Source organism: Wolffia australiana, chromosome 1 (assembly GCF_029677425.1).
Source record: "Wolffia australiana isolate 7733 chromosome 1, ASM2967742v1".
Taxonomy (NCBI): domain Eukaryota; kingdom Viridiplantae; phylum Streptophyta; class Magnoliopsida; order Alismatales; family Araceae; genus Wolffia; species Wolffia australiana.
Genome location: NC_135835.1, coordinates 26034277 through 26052616, shown reverse-complemented (window position 1 = coordinate 26052616; position 18340 = coordinate 26034277). Strand labels below are relative to the sequence as shown.

Below are 18340 nucleotides of genomic sequence, written 5' to 3'. Positions count from 1 at the left end.
GGGCACTGGATTGAGCTCAATTTATGAACGAGAGGAGTCATGAGATAGGTCTACTAATACCTTAATATTACATGATTACATTGGTGGCTATTAAAGTCAAAATGCTCTCCTTCCAGAAGACAACAAACACATACATCCTCTAAAGAATTCTTAGAGTATTTCATCAATTTTTCTTTACCCCTATTTAAAAAAATGTTTCCCTTATCCCAATCATCGGTAAAGAATCCGTGCCATGGGAAGAGAAAGACTCCTAAAAATTGAAGTATCTTGAGAGAGGGAGAGGGATAACATGCCTGGAATTAGATAGATTTAGTTAGAATTGAAGCATCATCTGAGTCAATATGCTCCTCACTTTCATGAAATGGAAGAATAAGATGGAGAAAATGCAGAAGCCTGCATTAGGGATCACAAATTCTAAGAGTTGAGAATAGGGATAGGATACCAACAATAGAAGTGTAGTTAGCATGCTGATGAGGTGGGAAACAAAAGGGGGAACATGTTTTGCCATCCAGGGCCAAATTTAAATGCCTTATTAGTATGATTTTAAGATCTACATACATCATTTCCTTTTTATGTCTACCAAGATTTATAAAAAATTACCATTACCATTCCTTAGTATCTTGTGATTACCATTTCTATTCACCCTCTGGATCTTCAGTTATAAGGCTTAGAAGTTGACTCATTTAAGGATGTTGATTCATTTCTCTCTCATTGTCTGTGAAGCCGCCACATCTTTAGGGCTATAAATTATTGATTTCTCCAAAATTAATTCCCATCATTGCCTCAATTTTCATCTTGTTCGTGATTTGGATTCCTGCATTGAAACATGTCCATGAAACATGTCCATGTCCTTATCTTCTTCAAAAATGCCATGTAGCCACACGTGAAAGAGTCTGTCGCTTCTAAGTCACATTTATTGAGATTTTAATCATGCCATTTATTTCCCACAGTCACATAATCCTGGATCTAAAAAAAGGAGAATATTAGTCAATGACAGCCCATAATGGTATTGTGGATAGCAGTACAATTATGGTACCGTCCATAATAATTGTTTACCCATTCATTATAGTGTTAGCGTCCCTATATGTGGTAGAAAATATTTCTTTAAGATAAAAGTACAAAATTTCATAAAAGATTTTATAAACCTCCCATGCATTATATTTAGACTCAGAATATTAGTATCTTTATAAATAAAATGTTCGAGAATTCTATAAAAATCATCCAAAAGTCTACTATGGAGCCTTCCATAATAATTTGGTACCCATTTATTATAGTGTTACAATCACGGTATTTGGAAGGAAATATTTAGTTGAGATAAAAATACAAAATCTCACAAAAGCTTTTAGAAAATTACTAAGAATATTAATATCTTGATATATAAAATTTTAAACAATTCCAGAAAAAAAATATCCAAAAGTTCATAATGTTCATACTATCCTTCTAATTTTTAAAAATCATTTTAACCATGATAACCCACATGCATGATGCTTTTATTGCAATTAAATATTTAAATTAATGACGTTAATGCAATAATTCGTGTGTTGTGAGAGCATTCCTTACTTCCCAAGATACACACTGAGGACATTATATATTCATCATTATTTCTGTACATTGATTTTGCTTTAATGCCATGTAATTGCATATATTATTCAATTAATAGTAATCATTGAACATCAATGCGATTCCATGACATTTTTATGTATTATTAATATTTATAATGAAAAATAATACAGTAAACATGTCACTTACTATGTTCCTTTCCACATGATCATTTTATAAATGAACTTATCGACTAATCCTTATTTGGTTCATAGAAATCAAGCTGTTTATGTATTAATAGACATTTTATAGTATTACTTGTGGTGAACATAAATGAAATTACTTTCCAAATTAGTCATGGAGCTAGAAAGAAATGTTGGTCTCAAAATATTAGCCATTTAAGTGTTTTGGGCAAAGCAGTAGCAAGGCCTCACATTGGGAAACTCATTAGTGGCCCAAGAAACTAAAGTGGAAAAAAAATCACGTCTGTTACCTAATGTTTGCTAGTCTAATATTCATCAGGTATGCATTATTTAACAACAGATCCATATTGGATAAAATAACGGTGGTTTCAGATATATTGGCTATCAGATGGATATCAAACATCCTTTAAATAGAATATATCAGGACATATAAAATAGGTCTTCCAACATGGCAGATGATGGTACCAAATATGAACTCAAAATTCCAGATATTGGATATCCAAATCCATACAAAAACTCTGTATCCGGATAACGATATCTTATATCTGGGTACTAGTTAATAAATGAGCATCTATTGTTCCCTATGGAAAAAGCTTTAAGTTTACACTAGTTTAAATATTTTCTAACATAGTAAAGTTGAAGAAAAACTAAGCACTACCCTACATAACTAATAAATTGTTTGCTGGGCTCAAATTGGGCCCGTAGTCCATTCCTTTGGGCCCATTTTATATTGGGCCTGAATAAATACAAAATATTGAGTGAAATGTTAATTACAGACTTTTGAGAAATTTAATTAATGTTAAAAATTATTATATATAACTCCTAATAGCTTAGTTACGCATGATAAATTATTCAAATATATGTTGGATATCAAAAGCTGATATCCAACACCGATATCTGATATCATCATCCAACCTTTGAGACAAAGACGGATGCCGATATTAGGACAGATAACAGTATTGGGTATAGGTATGATAGCAACCGATATCCGATATCGTCATCTGGTATCTAGATATCAGTATAGACAAGTATCAAAATAGCATAACTGATATCGAATTCAACATCCATCTCCATGTTGGCATCCTATATTGGGCTTGGGATGGGTAAACATTACTATTACCATTAAAATTTCATCAGTGGAAGGGAAATATGTGATCTGAGTAAGGGGCCATCAACTAATAGGAAGCAATAACATAATGACATAAAATTAATCAAAGGAAGAGGTGATTTTCAGCAAAGGTGAACATAGGCAGAAGCACTCTAGACCGAGGACTGGTTACAAGAAACTGAAACAAGAGCATAATTCCTCCATTTTAGAGCTGACTGGTTGGTTAGGCAGGTTTAGGTCCAAGGCTCAAACCAGATTCGAACCAGAAGTAAATTATTCAATTTTATTTCACACCTTTTAGTAAATTTCTAAAAATATTACATCCAACTTGTGGGAGAGATCTCGATTGGGCTCATCGTAGATGCATCATATTTGATTGTCCAAGGCCACCCACTTCATGAAGATGAGCTCTTCTTCAAAAGGAGGATGCACAAACCCTTCAAGATTTCTTCCTCTATTGAAAGTCTTCTTCCTTCTCTATTCACCCTTACAGTTATTCATGAAGAAAGAGAGGTGCGGAGAGATAAAGACCCAGAGATAGACATAGAGAGAGATGGAGTGATGGATATTATGTGGCCATCAAGTCAATCACACAGTCCATGCTTATTTAAGTTCATTGAATAAAATATTTACGTCTATTATTAATCCATGTGATGTTTATAATGAAGTCCATGAATACTTGCAATGATTGAGTGAATTATGATATTATAGCTGATCCTACTTATTCGATAATTATAGCTGATTATGTTTCTATTAGTGTGGCGACACTAAGGACAGATAGTGGGTGCTCTTTGGAGAAAGAGTTCACTAAATTGATTGGTATGAATCACTGAATGGTATTATTCCTAAATGTCAATCAGGTTGATTTACGTCACGGTTGTATAAGTGATCCACTGACCTGAGACGCCAAGGACATCTCGTGAGTGGGATTCAAATAAGTTATAGATCAGATGTAGGGAAGCTCGGTATAAGAGGAGATTGACTCGAGGAAGACGATACAAAAAAATCACTGGCCAGGGTAGTGAGGATATTAGAGAAGGCGTTCTCTAATGATATCCATTATGCATCACTACTAATCAAATGGCGGATTAGAGTCTGATGATAAACCATACCCTAAGTTGTACGAGAGTCTCGCAGGGATGATGGATTATACATATACGATAACCGATGATGGTAAAGGTTCCATCAGAGAGTTCGAGACTACTGGTATCTTCTAGAGCACGACGTGTAGCTTGGCACCCCATGGGCTGGAAACTTAACCTATCGATTGGATTAAATCGATCTATATTTAATTAATCTATATGTTAATATAGTTAATTAATAAGGTTGTCCAATAAATGTCATTGGGCCATTAAAGTTATTAACTAGAACGATTGATGGGCCTAGGTCATAAGGCAAAAGGTCATAAGGGCATTGGTGGATATATTTTACTTTGGAGGGTTTTTGAGAAAAAACCATAAGTGAAATATAAAGAGGGAAAGGGGTCTCATTTTTAGCACCCATGCAAGCCTAATTTGAGAGCCTCTCCCCTTCTCCACTCTCTTCTCCACTCATCTAAGGAAGAGTTTGAGAGTTGAAGCAGATCATCTACATTTTCAAGAAGAGTTGAAGAAGAAGACGTGGACATCCAAGCACTGAGTGATCACGTGAATACTTCTGGAGGCCGGACGTGTGAACGGCTTCAAAACAATCTCAGAGCGACAAAGTCAAGGGGGGAACGAGTTCCCCAAAAGGTACAATCAGTATGTTGATTTTAAAGATCGATTGTGAATCGATCGACCACGCTTCCGCATCCATGTAAACGTGATTTGCATGGACAAACCAAAGCATCAAAGCCAACAGGGAGGAAAGAAGGGAAACGAGGCAAAACTGAGCCAAATTTAGGTAAGGTTTAGGTCTTTTCCATAACCTCGAACTGGGACCTTTAGACCCTAAGAAGCACTGACATCTTCTCTTTATCTCTCTCTCTCTCTCTCACAAATGCCCTAAATAGCTCATCTTTGCACATGAGATAAGAGTCCATATAGAACTCTTGAAAATGTTTCCTTGTAATCTAGGCCACAAGTTTGAACATATCCTTTCGCCACCAATCTCGCCTTGTATCAATGTACAGTTCCTTGTGGAGTTTGCTTTATAATGAATACCTACTTACATTCCATGGACTTCTTCCCTTCTGGTAGTGTAGTAAGTTCCCACGTTTTATTTTTTTCAAGAGCATCCATTTCCTCAAGCATTGTTTGTTTCCACTTTGGCTTTTCCCATGCTACTTTCCAGTTATTGGGAATACTTATAGAGGATAGAGCTGCAATAAAGCTTTTATGGGATGGTGTAAGGGCTTCATAAGACACAAATTTCTATATCATTCTTGCATCCAACTCCATCATGAAATATTGAAGGGAGCACTTTGCGACGTGCCCCTTTGCGTAAAGAGATTGGGACATCCAAGTCTCTTGTTAGCTCGTTAGACTCTTCCTCAACCTGTTCATCATTATGTGGGAGAGGTTGTGGAGTTACCTCTGGTACTGCAGAAATCTCTTCATCATCTTGTAATAGTTGCTCCCCCTGACCGTTACTTCTGATAGCTTGAGTTTCACGTTGCAGATTCTGATATATGGTTAAGGTTGAATTTATGGTGCAGGTGATTGCTCCCAACTTTTAGTGTTGCTGTCACTTGAAGGATACCCATAACATGGTTCATTCTCTCAAAATGTCACATCCATACTCACATACATTTTCCATTTTGAAGGTGACCAACATTTGTACCTTTTTGCGTGGGTGAAGATCCCACAAATATACATTTCATGGCTCAATGGTTAAGCTTACTCATAGAGGGTTGATGATCCTGCACAAAATATACACAACCAAATACTTTGGGGGGTACAATAAATGAATTGTTACCTTGCAAATATTGAATGGGAGTTTTGAACCCTAGCACTCGGAGCGACATGCGATTAATAAGACATGCAACTGTGAGTACCGCCTCATGCCACAAAAACTTTGGAACATTCATTGGAAACGTCAAGCTACGAGCCACTTCCAACGAGTGTCTATTATTTCGTTCAGCTGTTCCATTCAGGGCAGGGGTACTTATGCACGATGTTTGGCGTATGATGCCAAGAAATGAAAAATAGTCTTGGAATTCTTGTGACATGTATTATGTGCCATTGTCGGAGCGAAAAATCTTGACTGTGGCTAAGTATTATGTAAATATCATATTATCAAAAGACTGGAAGCAAGTGAAGGCTTCATTTTTATCCTTCATGAGATACACCCAAGTGCAGCAACTAAACCCATCAATAAATGTAATAAACGCTCGATGGCCAAAAATTGAGGGCATCACACATGGTCCCCATACATCAAAGTGAATAATTTCAAATGAGGATGAACTAGAAATGTGTGTAGATTCGGGGTAGGAGATTCTTGTTGTTTTTCTAGTTCACAAGCATCACATACTAATTTTGATTTTGAACAATTATCAAATAACAATGGATAAATGCCTTTCAAAATATCAAATGGTACATGCCCAAGCCGACAATGGTGAAAAGTAGTTGATGTTCCGGAGAAGAGAGTACTACTAATACATTGTTAGTGTCGTCGTGATGGACCCCAAAATCCAAATAATAGATTCCATTACTCATTGTGCCAGTCCCAAGTGTTTGCCCAGTTTTGAGTTCCTGAAGGACACAACGATCTTCATAAAAACTTGCAACACAATGAAGATTGCGGGTGAGGGCACTAATAGCGAGTAAATTTATAGGAAACTTTGGTAAGTGCATAACAGATGGGAGAGTCATAGTATCGGTACACTTCACAATGCCATTACAGAAATATAGGCAAATGAACCATCAACTAGTCGTACTTTATCATGCCCAGAACATTTAGAATATAATAAAGCTCTTCAATCTTCTACTCATATGATTAGATGCACCAGAGTCAACGATCCAGGTAGATAAATCATGACAATTTCGAGCAAATAGCTGAGCTCTGTTGTTTGACTGTGCAAAATAACTCTTCGTGGTTGAGCCAGGACAATCTGCATTTATACTCGATGACCTTGCTTCTGAACACCGAGTGGAGGATTGCATGCTCTCCCTAAAATATTGGAGTAGCCAGAGCTCTGACTTTGTGAGGTCTTCAGGAGGGGAAGGAGAAGATAAATGGTCATCGTTGGGTGCTCCCCCTTTACCACGACCCCGGGTAGATCACCCACTATTACCAGCTTGTGCTTGACCTCTACCTCGATGAGTAGAAGAAAAGTTGGAGGAGTCAGGACGACCGTGTAAATCATAACTATATGGTCGAATATGACTAAGCTTATGGCAATAATCACAGCTCTTCAAGACTCGTCCCAGCGTAGAACCCTCACCCCGACTCAACCCACAAATAATACCGGAAGAATTTCTACGTTGGGCAGTGAGAGAAGATCGTGAGCTAGGCTATTGAGGTGAAATAGATGCCAACTTTAGACTTGTTTCTTCGGTAATAATCTTTGAAATAGCCTCATCAAGAGTAGGCCATACTGTCGAGCTGAGTATGCCTAAACGAGAATGCTAAAATTAACGATTTAAACCATCAAGAACATATTCAGTCAGTGAGAATAAAAGGAAAGTAGTAATCAAAGTCATTCCATAAGCGATGAAGTTCTCCAACATATTTTGTCACTAATATGGAGCCTTGTTCCAGGTTCCAAAGTTCACGTTGTACCCTATGTGCGTGTAAACTGTTATGCTCATGAGAGTACAATTTGGAGACCACCTTCCACAACTCAGATGCAATAGTAAACAAATCAAGATTTTTAGCTACATTTGGAATCATCGACTTAAGCAACCAACCAGTAATATGGGAACTATAAGCCTGCATTTCTTTAGAGCCTTCTCGTCCTCTTAAGGAGGCTCTTCGTCACCTGAGATATAACCCAATACATTGTGTTGTTAATATAAGATGTATCTATCTCATCCAGCTTAGATATGTGTCTGGACCATCCAATTTGATTGGATTCGATTCGAGCATCACAACTTTAGGCTCCTCGTCACTGGAAGAGCACTGCTCTAATAGGCATATCAAAAACTTCTCAAGTGCCATGATCATAGTAGAAGATTCCATCATCTTGAGGGACAATAATGACCAAAAAATAGATGGTGCAAAGAGGTACGAAGAAATAAGACCAACAATTGATCAATACTTCTGCATGATCAAATAAGGGCATTGAGATACATCAACAGCTAGAATAATAGAGACAACTTCACCACGACACTACACCAACAGTCATGCAACCCTTCAACACACCCAAATATGGGCGTCGAGAAACATCAACAAAGAAGACAACAACATGTAACAACCTGCTATTTTCTATTTGTTAATAGCAGACAAAAAGGACCTACAAACCATTTTTCTGCAATCGATGAGATCCACCAGAGGAGCCTGCCTTGTTGGCTTCAAATGTCGGTCAAGCTCTGATACCATGTTGAATGGAGCAGAAGAGAGAGGAGATGAATGCTGAAGGAAAATATAGAAGAAGAAGACTTTAACTTACGATCCTGGGGTGAAGGGAAGGAAGGAAGAACCAAAAAGGAGAAGGGAAAAGAGAAAGGGAGGCCGTGGAAGAAACGTGTTTTTGTCATTCATCTTTTCAAAAGATTTCTTATGTACACATAAGTAGGGTTTTCCGCTACATGGGACCTGCATTTGACTGGGTTTACAACAAATCCAAACAATGACTAATAATACCTAAACTTTGGATTGGACCTTGTGCTAGACTTTCCAAGCCATCAGGATTTGAGGGTAGAAATGGAGGTGAAACACCAATATATCAATTTCCTCTTGGGCACTACACTGCCCAAGATAAGGACTAGGTGCCCGCTCAATCTTGTTCCAGTCATAGAGTTGAGTTTGACCTCACTCTATCTCTCTTACCACTGTCTGCTGGTTTAGAGTGAGTTTTATTTCCTTGGAAACATGAGATATGGAAATTTCTTAATCTTCCAGTTTAGCGTGGCCAAAAATTCTTTTTTTTCTCTCTTATTTGTTTTTTTGTTTTTACTCCCTCTCTTTATATTTTTTGAGTATCCTAGCATTCTAAATCAATGCATTAGGTTGCTGCAATGCCATTCATACCTGCAGTTGAACCAGGATGACCGCTATTTGAAGAGTTAACAATGAGTCTTTCTTTACATCTCTAATTTTATCTTTTATTTTCACGTCTGAACAATGATAAAATCGAGTGATGGCTTACCATGAACTACTCAATAAAAAAGTATTCCGTCCTTTGAGTGAAATATTTTTCTTTCAGTCCCATCACCATATATTATGTACGAGTAAATATGTCTTAAAAATTCTAGAACTTTAAAGGTTGTATCACTGATATCCTTTTGAATCCTATGAGCTTGGAGTGTTTTTTCGAGACAATAGTGAAATATTCATTCCTTTCAAACCTTCATATTTTGTTGCACAAGACATCCTAGCCCTTCAGTCATCTTTATTTGGTATAAGGGAATATCAAAATTCTGTGCCGTGTTTTAATGAAGTAAGCCTTAAGTAATTAGATACATTTTTATATTATTTATATGATTTCATCTACAATCTGCACATTTATTGCTCTGGATGGAACAGGTGATTTTCAAGAAAATTTGATTATCACTGGAAGTTTCCGATGACTTTTACATTATATCAATAAATCTTTATCATCCTTGGCGAACTAGAAACCCCCATGTTACCTATTATTGATTTGTATCTCTGAAATATGGTCCATGGTTTTAATTAATTACGTCATTGATTTCCAAAGTCCTTTCGTTTTTGTTAGAAAACGTTACACCATCGTCCTTTTGTGCAATTAGGGGTGCAAAATGATTCATTTTAACTAGCAGTGAAACTTTCTGAACATTTAAGAAATAATTGTATTTATCATAACGTATCGACCATTGGGCCTAAGTTAGCCCCTACGCTCTCTTTGCTCTTGTTCAAGTAAAAAGGTTTAAGCCAACATGTTTTCTGATTTCAAATCGAGGACTACTCGATCGAGTATCTTTCGACTTAAACATCATCCATGTTAAGCTGCGAAAAAAAAAACAATAACTTCCACGTCTGCATCCAGATAATATTCTAAGATTAAAAATTTCACCCGATATTAATGTCATTCAAACTTGAACAATGACGATAAAACTTATAAACTCCCCAAGTCACGTCCAAGGTGAATCACACAGAAGTCAGCCAACCAGGGAGAATAATTGAGGCGGCTAAGTTAGGTCGTGGCCTGCTATCCAAACAGCCAATTATCTCGTCCTTTCTGCAGGCTGCTTTGAAGATAAGTTATTGATGCACGTCATTTCCTCGTTGTTTCGAAAATATCGTCGACGCAGTTTAGTCGGTGAAGGTTGAAAGGTGTGGGCAGAGTGAGAGAGTGAACGCGTTCAACATGGGCTTTCGTCAGCGAGAATTGCCGCCAGGATTGACTAAACTTTCAATTTGACCAAATATTGGATGTATAAATCTTAACCCATTCATCGTTTCAAAACCGTGGGCTCGAGAAGAAATCGACTTTTAATCCTCGGATCTCAAGAGTTAATCTTTCCTCAACAACGGTATGTCCTCAGTTCCTCTTTTCCGTTGTAATTCATTCGTAAATTGGTTAACCCATTCCTTTTGTTCATCCATCCACCCGTATGATTCCTTCTCCGTCGTTAAACCCATTTGAATTACATACCTTGTTATGTAAATCATGAATGGATATTCTCTAAATATGGCAGGCAGATTTTCCATTTCACACTTTATCATACATCCAATTCCGTCTCATCTGAATTGGGAAATTGCGTGCCAGGAAAAGACGTGATACCACCATCTTATGCATGATTCATAACTTTCGCAGAAAATCCCTAAAAAAGATGATGTTTCAACTTCATCCATTTCTTTCCTCACCCATTTGTTTCGTTCATCAATTCTCCTATAATTCTGACTTCTTCGTCGAAGTAGAGTCAGACCCAGAATTCAGCTGGGTTGAAACTAAAGTTCCCCTAAAACTCGCCTCATTTTGAAAAATAAAAAATCTGATATAAATCATGATGTGTCGCAAATCTTCATCCGTTCTTGAAAGTTCATCCGTATCTTACCCCACCCTTTTTTTTTCTTTCATCAATTCTCCTATAAATCTGATTTCTTTGCCAATATAGAGTTAGACCCAGAATTCAACAGGGTTGAAACTAAAAGATCCCCCAAAACTCGCCTCATTTTGAAAAAAAAATCTGATATAAATCATGTTGTGTCGCAAACTTTCATCCGCTCTTGAAAGTTCATCTGTTTCTTACCCTACCCATTTTTTTCTTTCATCAATTCTCCTAAAAATCCGATTTCTTCGCCGATATAGAGCTAGACCCAGACTTCAACAGGTTGAAACTAAAAGATCCCTTAAAACTCCCCTCATTTTGAAAAGTAAAAAAATCTGATATAAATCATGACGTGTCGCAATTTTTCATCCTCTTCTGAAAGTTCATCCGTTTCTTACCCACCCATTTTTTTCTTTCATCAATTCTCCTATAAATCCGATTTCTTTGCCGATATAGAGTTTAGACCCAGAATTCAACTGGATTGAAACTAAAATATCCCCTAAAACTCGCCTCTTTCTGAAAAATAAAAAAATCTGCTATAAATCACGATGTGTCGCAAATTTTCAACCGTCATGAAAGATCATCCGTTTCTTACCCCACCCATTTTTTTCTTTCATCAATTATCCTATAAATCAGATTTCTTCGTCAAAGTAGAAGTAGAGTTCGACCCAGAATTCATCTGGATTGAAACTAAAATAACACGCCTCACATAACAAAATCCAAAAATCTGATTCACGTCAAAATTCAGGCATGCGATCCATCGGAGTGTGCTACGGAAGGGTGGGAGACAACCTCCCTCCGCCAGCAGAAGTCATCCAAATGTACAAATCCCTCAACATCCGGCGCATGAGAATCTACGACCCAAACGCGGAAGTTCTTGAATCCCTCAAAGGAACCAACATCGAACTCCTCCTCGACTGCCCTTCCCCCCTAAAAACCATCGCAGAGAACGCCTGGGCCGCCCAGGGATGGGTCAGAGACGTCGTTCTATCCCGCTGGCCGGACGTTCGCTTCAAGTACATCGCCGTGGGAAACGAAGTAATTCTCACGCAAGGAGAAGCCGATTACATTCTCCCCGCCATGCAGAACATCTACATCGCCCTCGCCGCCGTCGGCCTGCAGGACAAGATCAAAGTCTCGACTTCCGTCCAGTTTAACGTTCTGGGGGAGTCGTTTCCGCCTTCAGCCGGGGAGTTCGCTGCAGAAGCTAAGGAGAGAATGAGGAAGATAGCCGCGTTCTTAGCGATAACCGGGGCTCCACTGCTGGTTAACGTCTACCCTTACTTCAGCTACGCCGGAAACCCTAACGATATAAGCTTGGATTACGCGTTATTCTCGTCGCCCGAGGCTCTGGTGGAGGACTGGAATAACGGGCTGTTGTATCAGAATTTGTTTGATGCCATGGTCGACGCGGCGATAGCTGCGTTGGAGGAGGTGGGCGCTGGCGGGGTGGAGATCGTCGTTTCTGAGAGTGGGTGGCCTTCGAATGCAGGGTTTGGCACTACTGTAGATAACGCACGTAGGTATAACTCTAACTTGATACAGCACGTTAAGAAGGGCACGCCGAAGAGGCCTGGAAAAGAGGTGGAGACGTATATCTTTGCCATGTTCAACGAGAACCAGAAGACGCCGCCGGGGATTGAGAACAACTTTGGACTGTTCTGGCCGAATAAACAGCCCGTCTACCGCGTGGGTTTCTAGTTTTGGAGGATTTTTCATGTCCTGATTACCTATTGTGATACCTTGAGGATCACTTGAATAATGAAAATCTTGAATAAAGAAGTATGTGTTTTGGAGACTTTGGAGTTTGGAGGGTACCGCGTGGGTTTCTAGTTTTGGAGGAGTTCATGTCTTGACTATGCTGTCCAGAGCTATGTTTTGTGATACCTTGAGGATCACTTGAATAAAGAAAATCTTGAATAAAGAAGTGCGTGATTTGGAGCGTGTAACGCTGGCCAGCACATGGTTGGATTGTCCCATTATTCTCATTTTGTGTTTTGAAGAAGTATATGAGGGACAACCCATGCCGTGCTGCTTTTTATATAGTGTAGTAGAGCTTCATACTTCAGGCACACGCCTTTGAAAAGAAGCCACATTAGCTAGTTGCCATCAACATCTAAACAAAAAATACGCTGATATAAATCGTAATTTGTTGACCCATTTAAAACTTGAATACTCTAGAATTGGGATATATTTAGTTTTTCCAAAAAAATATTAACTTATTTTTGAAAGTGCCTTTGAGAGAAAAAAATGATACGTATGTATTATTTGAAATATGACAAAAAGGTAATTGTACCAAAACCTATTGGACTCCATAGTTGACGTTACTTTTATTAGAAACCAGAAGGCGTCCCATGGGCTTAAGCACAATTTTGGATTGTCCTGGCCCAGTCAACAACTTGTCTGTCCCATCGATTTTTTATCCTTTGATCTTCACTTTATATATATGATACTGTGTTTTTGGGTTTATCACGCAGCTCAGAATGTGACTGGATGTTCTGTTCTTCAAACATTTTGCGTCATATTTTCTCCAAACATTTGCAGATGTTACTTAGGTCTTGGACATATACATGGTCTGAAAGCCAACCACAAATTCAACACTTGTTTTATATTTATCTAAGAATTCAGAAAACGGTTACTTAAGATGTTAAAATTATATTGAGTTATAATTTTATTAGATAAATAATGGGATATTTCTTTCTCAAAATATAATATTTTATATTGACATATTTTTCAGGCAAAGGCTACTACCACGAGGCTATACTTTTAGTTATGTAAAGTTTTGGATAAAACTTATAAATTTTGTGAGATAATGTTATTACATACTTTCATGAAAAGACAATCATTTTATAGGGTTTAATCTTACATAAATAAAGTATCATTTTTTATAAAAATTCTATCATAAAAAATGATTTACTTGAATGTCAGTTATAAATTAGTATCTAAGCCCAAGAATAATTTCGTTTCCAACAATTTTTTTTAAACTTATATACCCACTATAACTTATATGTATTTCTTATTAATGGAATAAACATAATTGATATTTTTCTTCAATGAAGTATGAAAATCTTCATATGAATCCCCAAAAACTCCAAAGTATTTGCATAAAAAATGCCAAGGAATTAACGCACTGGTTGACGAATTCCTAGTATTTATGACTTTTTTGGTGAACCGCAATAGCCATTGTTCATTTTACAATCGTTTATAGTTTGGTCTTGATAAGTAGGTCAACTGTTGATCACCAAAATACGTCATGTTTTGGTTTATGTTGACTCGAATTATACTAATGTCGAAATTCATTAGTCAAGGGAAAACTTCATCGACTTAATCATATTATTCTCAAACTTATTACTTTATTTCAATATGGTTCATGTTTGACCTTTGGTGCTTAAAACTAAAATATATTCTCTATTCCTGCACCAAATCAGACTATTCTAGCTATTATGGTTGTGTTACACAATGATGACTCAGTGTTATCTTAGGAAAAATATTCAAAATTGAATAAAAAAATATCTAGATATAAATCTTTCCACATTCTTAGTCGACCGTCATATTCCTCTGTGTCCAAGTTCAAACCCATATAACTCATTCAAAACTCAACCAAAAGATACGATTCTAATTTCTATGGATTTTTATGTATGTTAGAAACTATTCATAATTTGAGCAAAATCTGAAAATCAAACTTCTCACAATATCGAGGATGTGTGAAATTCAGGGGCTAGCTTTTTTTCATTTTAATCTTTAATCACCCTGCACTGAAAATCACAATTCCAAGTTCAATATACTCGGATTGATGTGAGCAAAAAATATCATGATGAGGAAAATGCTGAAAACGTGTTTGAAAATTGGTTCAACGAGTAAAAGTGGTCTCTAGATTTTGGACTGCGATTTTCAAAGAACAAGGAGAAGGGGAGTTTGATATTAGGATTCATCCACATGGAGTTAGAAATTTGAATGGGCATAATGATAATTGTCAACTGTCCAACAGTTATATAGATTGATTATGATTAGACAATTTGGAATAGTAATCCTTTTAATTTTGAATTTTTAGATGTAATAGGTGGCCATAATTTCAAAAATACCTCTTAAGTTTAAAGAGTAAAACTAGCCATTATGCCAAACATTTCGGGTTTAAAATAATTTGAAAATTGTAGGTATTTTTACACCATTATTTTACTCAAGGTATCTCCATGGGATACTAATATCTTCGTGTAATTAGTTTTCATTAAATCATCAAAAAATTTAGTCTTAAATACCCGAAGGTGGTAATTAGGAATTTGAAGAAGATGTTAAACCAACCAAATGAGGTGAAATTCAGAAAATTTGTTGAAAAACATTAGATAATATATTTGCCTTCAAGTCTTAGAAAATACAAGTCCTGAATCCATGATTTCTCATGTTTAACATACGGCCAAACTGGGTAGCCTTTCAATCTAACTAAGGGCGCTATTTGATCTTTACTTACAATCAGTCAAATAGTTGAATGAGGACCTATTGTGCTTCATCACAATCCTACCGAAGCATGCATTAATTTGAACATTCATCAAAACATATACTAAAGCATTTAGCTAATTAGCATCTCACAAAATCAGTACTACGTTTAGAGATTTTATGCTAAACCCCGTTCATGCTATGATTCATGTGCTAATGATTTATCTCATTCTATATTATTTTAATATTAAATAAATCATTTTTATTTAATAAATTTGATTAAAGCTGCAAAGTTAATATTGTATGATTATTTTTATACATCTTGATATAACTATATAATAATGAAAATGAATTATTTTTAGTTATTTTCCTTTTTTCTTTTTCATAATGATAATATTTCTTGATGCCTCTGAGATAGTAGTTGAATTTAATGGTATAATAAGAAAGTTGTCATTATTTGATCCATTCAAAATTTCAAATGATAAACAAATACTTGCTAAGATATGATGTAGAAAAGCTTCAAAATGGTTGAAGATGATATGCATTGATTAGAATATATATTTGGATTTTGTTGCATTTCAAAATGAACCATTTTCTATTGAACTTTCTTATTTTGATAAAGTCAAGATACCTAGTTATAGAAGAATTGAATTATATGTGGGTGCTCAGCCAATCACTTATTCCACATCTCTTTCAGCATTCATTAATGCTTATAATGAAGTTCACACATATATGATCCGATGTACTTAATTGTGATGTGATCATACTTAGAGATTGCTGATCCTTAGGAATGCATCCTCAATATTCTCATTCAAAGGATACCTGAGAAGGACATTAGAGCATTTCAGTGGAAGAGTACTATCCAATCTCACTAATATGATGAGTATGGCTGAGCTTGTAGTCTCACTAAGGATACATAGTAGGTGCTCTTTATCAGAGAGAGGTCATTGAATTGATCTGTATGAAGCCCAAAATGATATTATACCAAATTGACAACTAGTTTGATTTATGTCACCATTATGTAAGTAATATGTAGACTTGAGACACCAGAGATGTCTTGTGGACAGATTTTTGTACTTTGACTATGGTCTACGAGTACCTAATTATGAAATTATGAACAATCTTAGATGGGGTGAACCAAGAAGTTCACAAATAGTATAGATTGGTCAAGATGGGATTGTGCGCCCTTGATATAAGAGGAGGCAACTCAAGGAATACAATGTGATAAAGTCCTTGGTAAGATAGGGGAATACCAAAGAAGAGTTTTCCAATGATTTCTAAACAGATCAATAATAACTAGGATGGCCAATTAGGTATCATCCTAGGAGCATCAATAAAATGAGAGGCTTATACATTATTGGTAGCCAATTATAGAAGGGTTCCATGAGTGAGTCAACACACTCCTTTGTATCTTGTAGAACACGAGATGTTGCTAGGCATCCCACATGCTGTAAAATTAACATATCAAATGGGTTAAATCAATATGTCATTGAGTAATGTATATGATGATATAATTATTAATTTTGAAGGCCAATATAGGTTTTCTGGCCATTAGAGTTATTAAGTTGTCTGATACATGGTCTACAGGGTCACTCGTGAATGATCTTTTAGACGTCAGAAGATAAAGTTTAGGGGTTTTTATGAAAAAATTGCACAATATTATTATGGGAAGGCTCTGGACTAAATTTAGTAGGACATTAATTTTTAGGGTCATAACTTACCTTTCTTCTCCTTTTTCCCCTTTGCACCTTGCCAATCTTGATACAATTGAAATGATGTAACGACAATGGTGGAGAAAGAATGCAGCTCATCAAGTTCAAGGAGAAGATTCAACATGCATGTGATTGCGTGGATACGTTTAGAGTCTGAACACATGAACATCTCAGTCTATCTTGCTGCAGGAACCGAGAAATCAGAGATTTGATCTATACACTAGTGATTTGATCATCATTTTTCAAGGGATGTTACACTTATTTTCAAAGTCTTACGCTGCACCAATCGCTTCAGTTTTATCCAAGCCAAGGCCATATGATACAAAATAGACCATGCCCTATTCATGTGAAAATCTTCTGTTGTAATTTTGTTTAACCCCTTATCATACATGTTCCTTGTTCCTTGGAGATTTAAGTTATATTAACTAAGTTTTATTGAGGCATATCACATCACTTTAGGGATATCCATTAGTGATATTATTATACGATATATCATGACAAAGTTTTATGTACAAATATATTTTTTTCTCTAAAGTCCACTCATTAACATAAGATTTATTTCTAGGCTACTAATTTTCTAGTTTTTCCTTACCAGGATACGATTTTTCCACGCATCATATTTGTTTAATCTATCACATGATCTCTCCTCGATATTATAATAGTATTTTGATTAGGATTTGTGTAGTCCCCAATCCTTAGTGCCTAGAGGGCCCAAGGGAGATTTCTCACACTTGGGACACCTGGGAATTACAAAAAAATATAGATTTGAAGTTACATTACTTCCATATGTGTTACATATATTGCAGATTTACTGATGTCGAACTCCTTACTAGTCACCCTTTTCTCGCATAAGAAGCTATCTCTGAATAGTCACATCAAATACATGATGAAAAGATATTATCCAATTCTCCAGGACATATTTGCGCCTATCCACTTATTAGAGTGAAAATAATTTTTTGTATAAAATTTTTCATTGTGGAATGATGATATTCTATTATACCTTTTTCATATGGATATTTATATATTCATTTATAATGCAATATGTGGAAATATATTATCTGTTACATTGAAAAAATATTTTAGTATGACTGGACTTATATATCATTCTATGATAATACCATGCTTGGACTTCTATTGCTAATTATTTTAAAAATTTTGGTGATTTTTCTTCACAAAATCACCAAGAAAGATGGCCAGAAGAACTTCTCCTGCATTTGTCAGCCGCTAAGGTTGAATTAGGGTTTTCAAAGT

The 18340-nt window shown here is 36.2% G+C and overlaps 1 protein-coding gene across 1 annotated transcript; it reads left to right on the top strand.

Annotated features, from left to right (window-relative positions):
- The first annotated feature begins 10267 nt into the window (after positions 1-10267).
- Positions 10268-12744, top strand: LOC144712637 (glucan endo-1,3-beta-glucosidase-like). The gene is made up of 2 exons (XM_078586911.1): positions 10268-10427; positions 11695-12744. The coding sequence occupies exon 2, from the start codon at positions 11697-11699 to the stop codon at positions 12645-12647; it is 951 nt and encodes a 316-aa protein (XP_078443037.1). The 5' UTR covers positions 10268-10427; positions 11695-11696; the 3' UTR covers positions 12648-12744.
- Positions 12745-18340: the final 5596 nt, after the last annotated feature.

Coding starts and splice junctions, on each gene's coding strand:
- LOC144712637 (XM_078586911.1), top strand. CDS start 11,697: ATGCGATCCATCGGAGTGTGCTACGGAAGGGTGGGAGACAACCTCCCT.